Source organism: Psammomys obesus, unplaced genomic scaffold (genome assembly GCF_907164565.1).
Source record: "Psammomys obesus unplaced genomic scaffold, mPsaObe1.curated_primary_1811, whole genome shotgun sequence".
NCBI classification, from domain to species: domain Eukaryota; kingdom Metazoa; phylum Chordata; class Mammalia; order Rodentia; family Muridae; genus Psammomys; species Psammomys obesus.
Genome location: NW_026594152.1, coordinates 1,493,487 through 1,509,178, shown reverse-complemented (window position 1 = coordinate 1,509,178; position 15,692 = coordinate 1,493,487). Strand labels below are relative to the sequence as shown.

The following is a 15,692-nucleotide window of genomic DNA, read 5'->3' as shown; positions in this document are numbered from 1 at the left end:
CCTAGGCAGCTCAAAGCTCCCTTGGGAGCTCAGCTTACAGAGGAATGAAAAGTAAATCCTGGAGAAATCATTCAATACACTTTGGTTCCAAAGTCTCAAACCTTCGAAGCCCTTCCTCCTCCACAAACAAGCAAAACCCAAAAATAAACAGTGAGATCCATGCTCACCCCAGCAGGAAGGCAACACTACTAACCAACAGCAGCCAGAGTCGCTAACACCAGGAAGTTCGCCACCCTGCACAGGCCTGGCCTTGTGTTAAGCACTCCCACACTCATTTGCATCCGTCACAATGACAACTACCTGTGCACTTCTGCCACCGTTTTGCAGGGGGCTGCCAGTCAGCCTGAGCTAGAGAGATGATATAACTTGGGGTCTGTGGGTGTGGTTTAGTAGGTAGAATGCTCAAAGCCCTTTGTTTGGATCACATAAAACCAGGTGTGGTGGCACACACCTCTAATCCCAGCACTTGGGGGATGGAGTAAGGAAAAATAATGTTCATGGCTATCCTCAGATACACGGTGAGTTCTGGGCCAGTCTGGGCTACATGAAATCACATCTCAATTCCCTCAAACAAACTTATCGTAAGTCATGCAACTCAAATGTGATGGAATATGTGTGCTCTGCTCTGACAGGTGAGGTTTTTTTTGTTTTTTTGGTTTTTTTTTGTTTTTTTTTTTAAGACTTATTTACTTTACATATATGAGTGATCTATCTATCTGCAGGTCATATGCATGCAAGAAGAGGGCATCAGATCCCGGTATAGATGGTTGTGAACTACCATGTGGTTGCTGGGAACTGAACTTAGGACCTTTGGAAGAGCAGACAGTGCTCTGAACCACTGAGCATCTCTTCAGTCCAAGGAAGGTGAGCTTTAATAGAAGATGATGAGAATGTATGATGCTGATAACAACAGCTTATAGCATTTACTGAATACCAAGTATGTGCCAGGCATAGTTCTTTTCATATAGAAACCTGTATTCCCATTTCATAACTGGGGGTAGGGTGCAGGAGCTGTGGCATGTGCCTGCAATCCCAATTACTTGGAAGGTCACTGAGATAGGAGGATTACTTGAGCCTATGAGTTCAAGACCAACCTAGACAGCATAGCAAATCCCATTTCAAAAGAGGGTGAGATGGGGCGGAGAGAGGTTCAGTGGTTAAGAGCATGTACTGCTCTTGCAGAGGACTTGGGGGCAGTTTCCAGCACCCATGCCAGAAGGCTCTCAACAGCATCTATCTCCAGTTCCAGAGAATCCAACGCCCTCTGGCCTCCTAGGCATCTGCACACGCAGTGTACATAAACTCACATAGCTGTGCATAGATATAGATGAATAAATAGTTTTTTTTAACAAGGGAAAAGCCAATTTGAGTAAAAATATTCAGCACAAGTGTGGCAAAGGACTAATCTCTTTGATATACCAAGAATTCTTACAAAATAATAAAGGGCAAATAATTTTAAAACAAAGGAGTTGACGGTTTAAAAACAAAATCAGGGCGGCTGGGCTACAGCTCAGTGCTAGAGCTGGCCTAGCACACCTAGACCCTACCACTGAAAAATACAGTTCAAACAAGCAAACACAAATGACACTTACTATTATCCATAATTTTAAAGATAAAAGTCAAAACAATTATGGTTTTTTGTTTTGTTTTTTATTGTCTTAGAAAGGGTCTTACTTTATACAGCAGAGGCTGGCCTCAAACTCAGATTTGCCTGGCTCTGCCTCCAGAGAGCTGGGACTAAGTGTGCTGCCACATCCAACATCTTATTTTCTATGTATCAGCATCACCAACTTTAAAAAAAATCAGAGCATAGCTGGGCAGTGGTGCCACTACCAGCACTTGGGAGGCAGGGGCAGGAGGACCTCTGAGTGAGAGCCAGCCTGGTCTACACAGCAAGTTCCAGGACAGCCAGGGCTACACAGAGAAACCCTGTCAACAAAACAAGGTCAGAGTATGCTAGTTGGATATAAACTGTATCATCTTTGGGGAAAGTAATTAGCAACATGAAGAGTAGAGCTACTACCGAAGGACCACCAACACAAATTCTTAGGTAGATGAAAAGCACTCCTTGTTTATGTATTCTAGTCTTGTCTTGTTTGTTTAAATGTGTGAAAGCCTATACCAGTGGGCCTGTGGCACATCTTTAATTCCAGTACTCCAGCAGCAGAAGCAGGCAGATCTCTGAGTTTGAGGCCAAACTGGCCCAGAGAACAAGTTCCAGGCTACCCAGGAATAGAAATAAGACACTGTCCTTTCGTTTTGTTTTAGGCATATACCAAAACCACACGAAGTAATCAAAGAGGAGAACTACCAGCTGGGCGTTCATCCTAGCACTCAAAGGGGCAGAGGCAGGCAGGGAGCTGTGAGTTCAAGGCCAGCCTGGTCTACAAAGTGAGTCCAGGACAGCCAAGGCGACACAGAGAATCCCTGCTTTAAACAAACAAACAAACAAACCCATCTATAGGTAGATATGGTGAATTATGTCCCCGGCATTCTGGCGGCTGAGGCAGGAGAATGAGTTTGAGGTCATTCTAGCCTATATAAGGTGGTGGTGTTTGATTTATCTCAAGAATGCAAGAACAGCTTATCAGCTGGTCTGTTACTACAGTATACCACAGAAGCAACAGAAAGACAAAACACACTAGCACAACTGACACAGAAAAGGCAGCTGACAAAAACCAACAGTCATCAAAACAACTTAAAGCACAACTAAAAAGACATTTTTCCCAGCCAGATGAAAACCCCCAGGTAACCATCACACTTAAAAGCTGAAAAACAAAATGCAAAGATCCACTAAGATCAGGAACAGCTGGGCACAGTGGCACACATCTGTAATCCCAACACTCAGGGAAGCAAAGGCAGGTGGTTCTCTGTGAGTTCAAGGCCAGCATGATCTACAAAGCGAGTCCAGGATAGCCAAGGTACATAGAGAAATACTGCCTTGAAAAACCAAACCAAACCAAAGAGTATATATTAAAACTTATTTATTGTATGTATACATGTGTACGCCTGACTGTGTCTGTGTACCATGTGTGTACAGGAGGCCAAGAAGGTCAAAAGATGTGTCACATCCCTGGAACTGGAGTTAACAGAAGGTTGTCAGTCACCATGTGCATGCTGGAAGTCAAACTGGAAAAGCAGTCAAGTGCTCTGAAGTGCTAAGCCATCTTTCCAACCCCTAAGACTGTATCAGAAAGACTTGGGGCTGGATGCAGCAGAAATAGTAAAGCACTTGCCTAGCAAGCTCAACACAAGCTACATTCAACACTACAAATAATAAAGAAAAAAAAATACACATTTTGTTCTGGTTCAAGACAGGGTTTTGCTATGTAGCCCTGGCTGGCCCAGTGCTTTCTATGTAGTCTAGGCTGCCCTCAAATCATAGTAATCCTCTTGCCTGAGCCTCTCAAATGTTGGGATTACAGGCTTGCATCATCATTTCTAGCTACAGAAAAATGACTTTTAAGGGCTTCTCTATTTAAAATTATACAACACTGGCAAGAGAAACAGAAGATTTAAATAACTAGAAACATTCCATGTTTATACAGAGTTAGGATAGAAAACCCTACTTTTGGGGCTGGAGAGATGGCTCGGTGGTTAAGAGCACTTGCTGCTCTTCTAGAGGACCCAAGTTCAAGTCCCAGCACCCACATGACAGCTCACAACTGGCTCTAACTCCAGTTCCAGGGGATCCAACACTTTCCTTAGGTTTCTGTGAGCACCAGGCATGGTGGTACACAGACATTCATCTAGGCAAAACACCCATACATGTAAAATAAAATAAAAAGAAATAAAAAAAGAAAACCCCACTTCCATACTGATCTGGAGATTCAATCCCCATCAAAATCTGAGCATGTTTTTTATACAAACTAAAAAATTTAGCATTTGTCAAGATCAAATACACACACACATTTTTTTTTTTTTTTGAGACAAGGTCTCTTTATATAGTCCTAGCTGTCCTGTAGCTTGGACATATATATGTATTATATATATTAGGGTTAATTTAGTTCGAGACTATATATATGTATACATATACATACACACATATATACATATATGGTTTTTTTTTTGGAGACAGGGTCTCTCTATGTAGTCCTGGCTGTCCTCAAACTCACAGAACTCTGCCTGCCTCTGCCTCCCGAGTGCTGGGATGAAAGGCGTGTGCCTCCACATCTGGCACAAATTTATCTTAATACTGATAAAGAAATAGAAATGATTCAGAATATCCAAGGCAGAGTCAAAGCAGAATAGGATAATTTATTCAGCTTTCTAAACATACCATAAAGCATAATAATAAAACAGTTGGTAAAAATGGGCGCGCGCGCACACACACACACACACACACACACACACATCAATCCAAACAAATTAAAAGCATAGAAATAAACCTTTCCATTTACAATAAACTGATTTTCAACAAGGTGCCAAGGTAACCCAACAAGGACAGTTTTCTCAACAAAGTGATTTAACTACGTGGTAACCATATTCTCAAGTAACATTAGACCATACACAAAAATAATAAATTCTAAATGAACCACAGAGTAAAGAAAACAAAAGCTGAAACTAAAATCCTAAGAAGAAAAACTGTCATTTTGAGTTAGATGAATTTGTTTTAGATAGGCCACCAAAAATTAACCCATTAAAATTAATAAATATCATAAAAATTTAAAAATTAACACTTCTAGGCCACGGACAGGCGGAAAATCTTTAAGTGATGTACATAGTAAGGGACTGGTCCAGGATCCATAGACTCGTACAACTTAACGAGACCGCAAACATCCCAGGTAACAAATGGGCAAGGCCTGGGGGTGGCTCAGCTGTAGAGCACTAGGTTCAATCCCACGTGGAGAAGTGATGTAAAAGATCTGTATACTCACATCAGCAGAAACGACGTAGACAGATACACAAAGGGCACATTAGACAATGTCAGGGAAACGCAACTCAAAGCTACAGTGAGGCAGCACTACACACACGAGAACGACTAAACACCAAAACAACACCAGGCAAGTGTGGACCAGGGTACGGAGAAACTGAAATCTTCTCACTTCCCTGATGGGAATGTGAAATGACACAGCCACTTTTGGGAAGTTTGGTAGTAGCTTAAAAAATTAAACATAAGCTTACTGGCCAGTACTTCCAACTCTAGTCATCAACTCAACAGAAGGAAGTATACTCAAAGCCTTGAACGCGAATGTTCACAGCAATTTTAACCACAATAGCTGTCTTATTCCTGGTTTTTCCTTCCACAATTTGAGCTACCTACTGTCAATTAAGGTCTGAAAGTACTAAACAGAAAATTCCAGACATAAATGATGTATAACTCTGACTTTCATTACTACATATTAGTATAAATGTTCTACTTTATTATTAAAGATTCTCGCTCACCCCACCCAGGGTCTCAGGCGCCCCAGGCTGATCTTGAACTTCTGCTCTCCCTGCCTCTTGAGTGTAGCACCACTTGGTTTGTGTGGGCTTTAGGTGCGCTAGGCAAACAGCCTGCCGCCCAATCTAGACCACCACTCTGTCAATCTTACTGTCTAATGCACAAACTACACTTTGCTGTAAGATGTACAAGTAAAAAAAGTATAGAGTTGGGCTTGATGGCACAGGCCTATAATAATTTAGTTACTTTAAAGGCTGAGGCAGGAGATCACCAAGTTCAAGACCTGCCTGGCTACAGCATGAATTCAAAGCCAGCCTGCACAACCTAGTGAGACTGTCTCAAAATAATAAAAAGAGGCCTGGGCCCCAGGTTCAATTCCTAGTACACAAATCAATGAAAACACAGAGTTCTGTGCTGGCAGGGTTCCAAGCTTCTCAGTGAACTTGGAAACACATCCTTAGATTGGGGATATAGGACTACTATAGCTTAAAACTGAAAACTCAAAGACCCAAACATTAGTAAAAGCTGAAGAAGAAAGAAGAAAGAAGGAAGAAGGAAGAAGGAAGAAGGAAGAAGGAAGAAGGAAGAAGGAAGAAGAAGAAGAAGAAGAAGAAGAAGAAGAAGAAGAAGAATGCAGTTTTCCATACAATGGGACATACTATCAGCAAGAAAAAAAAAGAACTACTAATACACATACAGAAGGCCTGAGCCAGATACACTACAGACAAAGTAAAAGAAGCCGGATTCAGAGGTCTACGTAACACGAGTCCACTTCCATGGAATACAGCAAAGGAAAGCTACAGAGACAGAAGTCAGATTAGTGGTGTTTTGGCTGTGGGAACAAGGGCCTGATTTCATCACTCCCTTGACCAATGTGAGGGAACCTGGGGTAGAGAACTGTTCTATAACACTGTGTCACTGTGGTGACAAGGGCACAAGTTTATATATAGCTAAAGGTCACTGCAGTGTACATTCACAATGATGATTTGTAGTATGAAAGTACATCGTAATATGCCTGGACAAAAAGGAACTAGCTGGAAAGGGTAGAGGCAAAAGGATGTGGCAATGTGATAGTAATCAGAGAAGCTGGGTGATAAGTGACAATGGCTATACTCTACCTTTATGCTGTGCTGGCTGAAATTATCATAACAAGCTGGGCTTTTACTTTCGTTTGTTTTGAGACAGGGTCTTACCAGGTAGTGTTGGCTTGCTTGGAACTCCCTATGTAGACCAGGCTGGTCTTAAACTCATAGAGATCCACCTACTTTTGCGCACACCGCCCCAACTCCAGTGCTACGATTAAAGGGATGTTCCACCAGACCCAATCTATAACAAGGTTTTAAAAGGAGAATTGTATATGCATAAATTATTATAGAGATATAGTGTTTTAAGTAAAAAACAATTTATCTTGATACATGGATAAGGGGCAGTCAAGTGACTTATTTTAACTTTTTGAATTTGTTGTCATTTTTCTATCTGTGGAGGTCAGAAGATAACTCTGTAGATTCCATTCTCTTCTTCTACCTTTGCTTGGGATAGAACTCAGGTTGTCTGGCTCCCAAGGCAAGTACTATTTCCAGCTTTCTGACCTAGCCTTTTAAAAAATTAACAAAATTGCACACATTCATTATGTATTTATTAATATTTTTATATTTTCATGTATGTGTACCATCATTATATATAATGATACATACATATGTTAAAAATAATTTAAGACAGAGTCTCACATAGCCCCTGCTGGCCTTGAACTTGTTATACAGTCAAGAAACTTTGAACTTCTGATTCTTCTGCCTTCAGCACCATATAATCTGGTCACAGTGGTGCACACCTGTAATCCTGGCATTTGGGTGATGAAGGCAGAACCCAGGGCCTTATGCTTGCTAGGTCAGCACTTTACCAGCTGAGCTACATTTCCAGTAATACATTTATATTTCAAGGGAAGGCAATGCACTGCCTGTAAAAATACCTAGATGGCAGGCATAAAGAATATCTAGCACAGAAACGTTTGGCCAGCAGGTTTGCAGGTAACTAAACCAGCAATTCTAACTTTGGGAGCGTGTCAGAGAAGCTGATAAAGCTACACATTAAAAATAAATAAATGATGATGATGATGATGATGATGATGATAATGATAATGATAATAATAATAATAATAATAATAATAATAATCTACACATCCTGCCAAGGCCCTAGTATGTAGGATGTTACACGATTCCAGGAGCCTTGAAGACAGGTCCCTGACAACCTGACAGAATGGTGGCCTCTGGTTCACATCTGTAAAAGGTAGTAGAAGCCCTGTTTGTTGGGAAACTCCCATCTTGTTCCTTGACCTTTTTTCAAAATTAGTATTATTAGATCTATTTTATTTATGAGTGTTTCGTCTGGCAATGTGTATCTGTGCACCACATGCATGTCTGATGTCTGAGGGGGTCAAAAGAGGGCGTCAGTTCTCCTGAAACTGGACTTACAGATGGTTGGGAGCTACCACGTAGGTGCTGGGAATGGTGTCCAGGTACCCTGCAAGAACAAATGCTCTTAACCACTGAGCCATCTTCCTGCCCCTTGTCCCTTGACTTCTAACTGGTAACCTTGGTAACTCCTGTGTAAAGCTCAAGTACAAAAGGACAGCCATGTACAGAGCAGGAGGTGAGTTCTAAGAGCTAAACAGCAGCCCTCTGTCCACAGCACTCTGCTTTACTTGGTGCCCAGATCACAAACTGCAGCGGCAGCCTGTCAAGGAACCAGATGATGGCAATCGAGAACTCTGTGCAGGTAACCTAACACTCCAGCCCTGGCAGAAGTACCGGTGACCTGGAAAGCTGAAAAGCTCAAGGGACCCAAGAATCAGTCTCTCTCTGATTGGCTTTTCAATTCTAGGGCCTGGAATTTCAGAAAAACCCCCACCACACACCCAGCAGCAGCAGCAGCTGCAGCAACAGCAACAACCTAAGAGAAGGCTACTAGGAAAATAAAATATTCTTTATCCTGCCAATTTTGCCCTACCCAGTTTAAAGGCTGTGAACAGTTAACCTCTCCCCCCCAAAAGTACGGAGTTTCTCCCGAGAACTGAATTGTTCATTCACTGGCATTTTTGTGACAGAAGTTAACCTCTTCTTTTCTGGAGCCCTCCACCTCTCCAACTCTTTCCTATAAATAGCATCACCTAGCCACAGAGCTGGGGCCAATCTTGAAAAGGCCAGTCCTGTTCCTTCCTGCAGCAAAAGCAGCCCCTCCCTCACAGTAGACCAGCGTCTGCTATTGTGTTTTTTCTCACTAAACCAGCAACCACTTTAAGGTCAGTTAGTAACTACTCCCCAGATTAAGGAACTCAAGCACTGGGTGGGGGCGGGAGGCTCCCACGACCCTGTTGGCCAACAGTTAACTGACAGCAACTATCCAATCAGTTAAAGAATTCAGCCACAAGTGAATGAAGGCTAATGACAACTAAAGATCACATACCAAGAAGCCCCGTGGAGCTAGAGAACTCTCCCAGCTACAAGAAAACACAACAAAACAGCCAGAACTAAATTAGCCACTGGCAAACTCTGAAAATGCAGCCTTTATTTCAGAACACAGACACAGCAGCTGTTGAACAGACATAAAAAGGCTCAAAACTGCTGGGGGAGGTGGTGAGGGCTAGGGGAAGGCCTGCAGTAGATGATATCCAGGTGGAACCAACTCTCTTCCCAAAGCTCTAAGTAGCCAGACTTAACCCTGAAAGAGGGGGAGTACAGGAATGACTGCTCTTCCCAGCCCTCAGGGGAATTTACGGAAGACCTCCTAGCAATGGCAGTAGGCTCAGCCAGCGCAGGTCCACAGCACTTCAAATCTGAGGATACAAAGGGACAGGGACTCGGACTTATTCTTACAATTCTTTTGAGGAGTCTCATCCCCAGTTCAAAACTATGGAAATGAATTCAGCAAGGGACGCCGGGTCAGCTCTGAAGATGGGTGGAGGTGGCGGTTGCATTAACACTGTGAACGCATGCAATGTCCTGAACTTGTACAAATAGTTAAAAAGGCAAATTTTCTGTCTATTTCACCACAATAAAAATATTAAGAAAAAATAACAGGCTTAAAAAGAAGCTTGTCTACAGTCACAAAAGTAATTCTAACCCAGGCTTGTAGGCCCAGCCTTAGGCCTGGACCTCAAAGTCTGGCAGGTCTGGCAGTTTAAGGCATCAGATGTAGTGAGAAATCATAATGGACATTTGAATGGCACAGAGGAAGCAATGAAGAAGAATGAGGCAGAACTGAGAAGTCTTGGGTGCACCGGCCCCCACCCCCCAAATTCTGGGAAACAACAGTGACAGCAAATGGTTCAGGGATCAAAGCAGGTTAGAAGGTAGTGGCCCCTACCATTCATCTGTGGCCAGATGGTCCTGCTCATCCTAGGTCCTTCCCACCTTCCTGCCAGTGCCCAGAGATCAAAACTCAACCTTCTCCAACATTCTGCAACCTGCTTCTTTAATTCCAAGATCAAAGAGGACCTTTTGTCCAAGTTGTAAAACAGAGACCAAGAGGCAACTAAATGCTGTCTCCTCTGCACTTCCTGTGGGCTGAGGGCCTCCTTTAAAAGGGACTTCTCAGAGAAACACATCAACCAAGGCTTAGTATAGGCACTCAGTTCCCAGGATACAGTGGCTCCTGCAGAATAGGTACTAAGTGAGGCAACTCAAGGAGCCAGACAGAAAACATAGCCAACATAACACTCTGGAGGGAGCACAAGAATGGCGATGGGTACAAACAGATCCAACTGCACAGCACATTAGCAAAAGCAGACTAAATGTAAATACTCGCTGTAGAACTTTCCACTTGGAACTCAGAAACCATGAAGTCCAAGTCCTTATTTATTTATTTGCTTGTTTGTTTGTTTGTTTATTTGACACAGTTTCCTTGTATATCCCTGGCTGTCCTGGAACTCAAAGATACACCCTCCCTCTGCCTCCTGAGTCCTGTGATTAAAGGTGTCTGCCACAACTGCCCAGCATTTTTTAAAAGTAGACCTCTCTCTCCTCTCTCTCTCTCTCTCTCTCTCTCTCTCTCTCTCTCTCTCTTTCTCTCCGTGTGTGTGTCTGTATGTCTGTGTCTGTCTCTCTCACCCCCAGCTGGCCTGGAACTCCTTGTGTAGACCAAGCTGGCAGAACTCCCAGTGCTAGGATTGAAGGCTTGTGCTACCATCCCGAGCTGAAGTTCAAATCTTAGTGTCATCTATGACATGTACACATACAACAGACCAAGAGAGCCAAGTCCATTTGCCAGGCCACATATGAAAACAATGACTGCTGGAATGAGCCAAGCTGCTGCCTCCCCTCATGTTCTGAAAGCCCAAAGGTGACAGATGCTGCTACCACATGAAACTAGAGACAGAGGACCGTCCTGAATCCTGTTGCAGGACATGATCCAACTGCCCTACTAGTACTGCCTCTATTGGCTCCGAAGATCTTTGGTGTCAGACAATCCATTATTCTGCCCTACATGGAATAAAACCCTCAAAATAGGGTAAACTAGCCAGTGGCACACACCTGTAATCCCAGCACTTGGGGAGGCAGAGGAGGTGGATCTCAGGACAGCCAAACAGCCAAGGCTACACAGAGAAACCCTGTCTGAGGTGTGTGGGGGACACACACACAAAAAACAACAAAACCAAAAAAGGGTACACTGACCCAGGAACTCTACTCCTATGCATATACCCTAGAATACTGAAAATACGTTTATGCAAAACACACGCACATAGTTCACAGCAGTATTACTCCAAACAGCTAATATATGAGACAGTCCCAATCAACCGATAATGGGGATAAAGAAAGTGTGGTCTAGCCACACAACAGGAATGGTTTAACCATTTCCTAGTATAAAGTACTAGGAAAACTACAACATGAATGAAATTTTAAAGTATCATGGAAAAGTAAAAGCAGCTAGACTTGAAAAACCACATATTATAAATTCTCTTTATATGAAATGAGAAAAGGTAAATCCTCAAAGACAGAAAACTTTCTGGTTGCCAGGAATAGGTGGAGCAAAGTGTGGGAATGACGGGAATGTTCTGGAATTAAACAGTGATCCTCTAAATATACCAAAATCCACTGAACTGTGAACTTTAGAAGAGCTCAGTGTGATGGCTCACAGCCATCTGTTGTGGCAGTTCTGACCACCTCTTCTGGTTTTCTCAGGTCCCAGCATCTACAGGGTGCACATATATGCACACAGGCAAGCACTCACACACAGAAAATGGAAAAAGATCTTTTAACAAGAAGAGGCGATTTGTAGTCTATGAATCATGGCACTTTGTAGTCTATGAATCACATCCATAGAAATAAAACTGTAAGAAAAGCTGATACAGTGTGAAGGAGATGATATATATAAAGGAAGTAGAGTATTATATGCCTATGAATGTACTCAATGGACATTTCCCAAGTTCCATTAAAATATTCCCAAGAGCAGTTTTCTATAAGTAGATATTAGTCTGCTTCTCAATTCTGACCCAGCCAGATGCCAGATGAATTCTATCCTGTAACTTTATGGGGTGGTCTAATTTAATCCAGGGCAGAAGGTAAACTCCTGGTTTCCCTTTCCTATAGCCAGAGAATTCTTACTCTGCAAAATCAGGAAACACTCACTGTTGTGCTTAGCAGATCTGGGTAGCATTTGCTCAACTCTTAGGGAAAAGCCATTCATGAAAGTAAGAGAGGGAGGGGGAAAGCCCATGTACTGTATACCCACAACTCTAACTTTTAAAGCAAAACAGCCTCCCCAAATCCCTAGCCCATTCCCATGGCCACTGAGTACAGTAGTTCAGTTCTTCTTTGTATGACTTGCCTCAGAAGCTGACCCACCCAAAATGATTGTGAAACAGTGAAATAGCTTATGTGTACGAGGGGAGGGGAACAGCACTGACTTCTGTGCAGTAACACGCTTGGCAAACTAAATTCACATCTACCTATAATTCCACATCTACCTCTGTACAAACTTGCTTCTGTGCCTTTTCATTAAGCATGCAGTTTCTTGTGTGCCCTTTAAACTGGCCTCTGTGTACAACATTCTCCATTTATATTATCTATTACCTACCTACCTACCTATCTACCTACTTACTTACTATCTATCTACCTATCTACCTACTTACCGATCTAGATTTATCTCTTTGTGTAACCTTGGCTCTCCTAGAACTCACAATGTAGACCAAGCGGCCTTGAACTCAGAGAGATGCACATACCTCAGGCGCCCAGGTGCTACATTCTCCATCTACTGAAAGGGATAAACTGATTCCCATGGTCTATCTATCCACTAAGAGTAAGCTGGCTCCCCTAATGTGTTGTCCCAGTGGGGTAGGAAGTGAAGCCAACCTAACAAGACAATCCGTTTCAAAACACACTACACAGATTGCAAACTGAGCTACATGCACACTTCTAGAAACCGAGTTCTTATCTGTCTCCGGTTTCATCTTTTGGTCACTGTTTCCTACTCCACATTCCCCCATGTTTCTGGTGTTGTAGCCTTCTGTATATCCCTTAAACACTCCATTTGGCCTTCATGCTTGCCATCTTCTTTGCCTGGGCCATTCTTTGTAAAGTTGGTTTTTGTTGTCAACGAGGCTTCAACTTTCTGTGAGAAGGCTCTGCCATTCAATGCCAAATAGTTAGGTTGCCTAGTCACCACCACAGCATTTAGCACCAGACATTATTCTACTCATGAACTCACTGCAGGTTTCCTCGAATGAGAAAAGGTCCACAAGGGTGGGTTCCATGACCTTCTGACAACTATACACCTAGTTCCTGGCACTAACTGGGCACTCAAATATTTGCTGATCAAAGAAATGTATGCCAGAAACACATATTGCTAACTTATAAACTTTAAAAACTGTTTACAGGGCTGGAATTTCCCAGTTCAGTGTTATAAATGCCACCTTATTGAACTCTCTATGGCCAAGAAAGGGCGTAACTTGCTGACCTCACATCTGCCTTGTTCTGAATGTGGTGAAGGAGAAAAAAGGTTTCAACATCCCACTTTAGGGATTTGCTCCACTTCATGATTCAGGTTGCAGTCTGAGGCCACAGAAACCAGGTAAAACATTTCCCTCACCCCAACAGAGCCAGGGATCAAATTTAGGCTCTAGTGTAGGCTCAGCAAGTGCTCAATACCAATGAGCCATGAAATCTTTTACCTGACTTATGGAGTTATTTAAGAAATAAAGAAATAAAGAAGGAAGGAAGGAAGGAAGGAGAGAGAGAGAGAGAGAAAGAAAGAAAGAAAGAAAGAAAGAAAGAAAGAGGCTAAGTCAGCAGTCTGCTAACAGAGGGCAAGGCTCTGGTTAGCTATCCTGGCCCTGTTTAGAGAAAACCAACACGGAATAGCTTAAGCAAGAATTTTCCTTTGGTAGAGTCAAATGCCAGAAGCTTTTTCTCTGAGTCTTTCTTGTCATTCACTACCAAGATGAAATTAATTTTGTCTTCTGAGGAAGCAATATACAGCACCAGCCAGGAAAATTCACTTTAGATCTTTGTTCTCGTTCCTTGTTTGAGCTGAACTTCTCTTAGAAAATCCATTCCTTCAAAAACTTGATTTTGTGGTTCCACAACACAAGCTAACAAGTTGTGGCCCATCCTCCCGGTCTATGACCTCCACTTTCATCCACAAAGAGACTCAATTCTAGTCAGCGTCATGACAGTGAGCCTGCATCCATGAGGAACTGTACGGCATGGGGAGGAGATGCAGACAGGTAGGGGCCAGAGGTTTTCTTAAACAGTAACGCAGGGACCACCTCCATTATAAACACGGGGCTGCTGGTGAAAGTGTGGATTCCTGACAATCGCCTAACCCCTAAGGTACTGCAATCTTTGGGAACGAGGCGCAGGAAACTGCATTGTAACCTGTCTCCCTACCAACAACCCAAGATTCCCGTGCACAGCGAAGTTTAAGAACCAATCGGATAAAATCAGGAGAGACGAGTTTTGACAGAAAAGGCAACAGGGAAGGGCTTGGGAATGGATGATGGGCACGGCAGCAATCAAGCGGGGTGAGATATGGGGACAGCTGAGGGTGCAGTTAAGGACAAGGCTCGGGCTGGTTCGAAGCGAAGTAGCACCCGCAGATGGTCAGGATGATGGATATGGGGGTATGAACGTGAGGAGGAGTGAAGGTAGAAATAACGGGCAACTCTCGGGACGAGACAAGACCGGGAGGGGAGAACTGGGACATAGGGTGACAAGGGGTGGGGACGAACGCCAAAATGAAAATCGCGAAGACAGTAGCCGAGGTCTTCCTTCCCAGCGGCACCTCCCCTAAAACTCCAGGCCCTGACAAGCCTAGTTGCCATGCCAAGGCTAGATAAAGGGATTTTTGTGAGAGGCCAACCCAGTCAAGGGTAACGGAGCAGGGGTTCCTGGGGGAGGCGGAGGGCCAGGCATGGGGCGCCGGAAGGTCCCGGGCTATCCAGGGAGACCCTGCTCCTGCTCCGGTTCCCGGAGTCTCCTTCACTCACCACCGCCGCCTCCATCTTGGATCCACGTGTCGCCGTGATGACGTCAGCGGAAGTGGTGCTTCCGTGAGTGCAGACAGTAACTCCACAAAGGGGTCGCCGTACTTCAGTTGCTTTTGTAATCGCAGTAGTGAAGAGGTAAAGGAGACTTAATTCCCCCTTGGCAAACTGGTCTTAGCAGTGAGGTCTCTGACTAGGTGAAGAGAAAGTACGGTGTAACTATTAGAGCCATATTAACTTCTGGCAGACACTGCTCCTCCCCCTACTCCTTTTGCATTGTGGGTAATGGGGGTGTGTGGAAACATGCGCACTCGCTGGATGCCATCTTTACTATTGGCAGAAAGACCCGTTGCTGGGGTTACCCGAGCCCGTAATTGTGAGACAGAAGGCTTGGTAAACCCTCTCTGACGACAGCTGGATTCAGAGTAATTTGTAATTATAGGTTTAAATATTTATTTGACTATTGTATATCCTTACTAATCGGCCGTAATACCTATGAGGGTAGAACTCAGTCTGTCTTCTTGCCCTGCCTTTTTGTCATCTGTAAAATGGTGCAGAGATTTCTAGATTATTTTTATACTTGGCTTATGTTGAGTATTCGCTGGTACAGTCTTAAGTATTCGATAAATAATTGTCGTTATATAAATTATGAACATGCCTTCACACATATGGTAGGTGCCCCAAACAATAGACCTTGCTAAAAGAGTGAATGAAAAGCAGCACACTTAGTGAAAGGAGACATGTTTTTAATTTGAATTTATTTTTTATAATTTATTCACTTTACGCCTGATTGAAGCCACCTCCCTCGTCTCCTCCCAGTCCCACCGTCCCTCC

The 15,692-nt window shown here is 43.4% G+C and overlaps 1 protein-coding gene across 2 annotated transcripts in view; it reads right to left on the bottom strand.

Moving 5' to 3' along the window:
• Positions 1–15,063, bottom strand: part of Tm9sf4 (transmembrane 9 superfamily member 4) — a 47,506-nt gene extending 32,443 nt beyond the window's left edge. For both annotated transcript variants that reach the window (XM_055618015.1, XM_055618016.1), the window contains exon 1: positions 14,862–15,063. In XM_055618015.1, the coding sequence (XP_055473990.1) occupies positions 14,862–14,876 (15 nt within the window). In that variant the 5' untranslated portion in view covers positions 14,877–15,063. The remainder of the gene's footprint in view (positions 1–14,861) is intronic.
• Between the last annotated feature and the right edge of the window lie 629 nt (positions 15,064–15,692).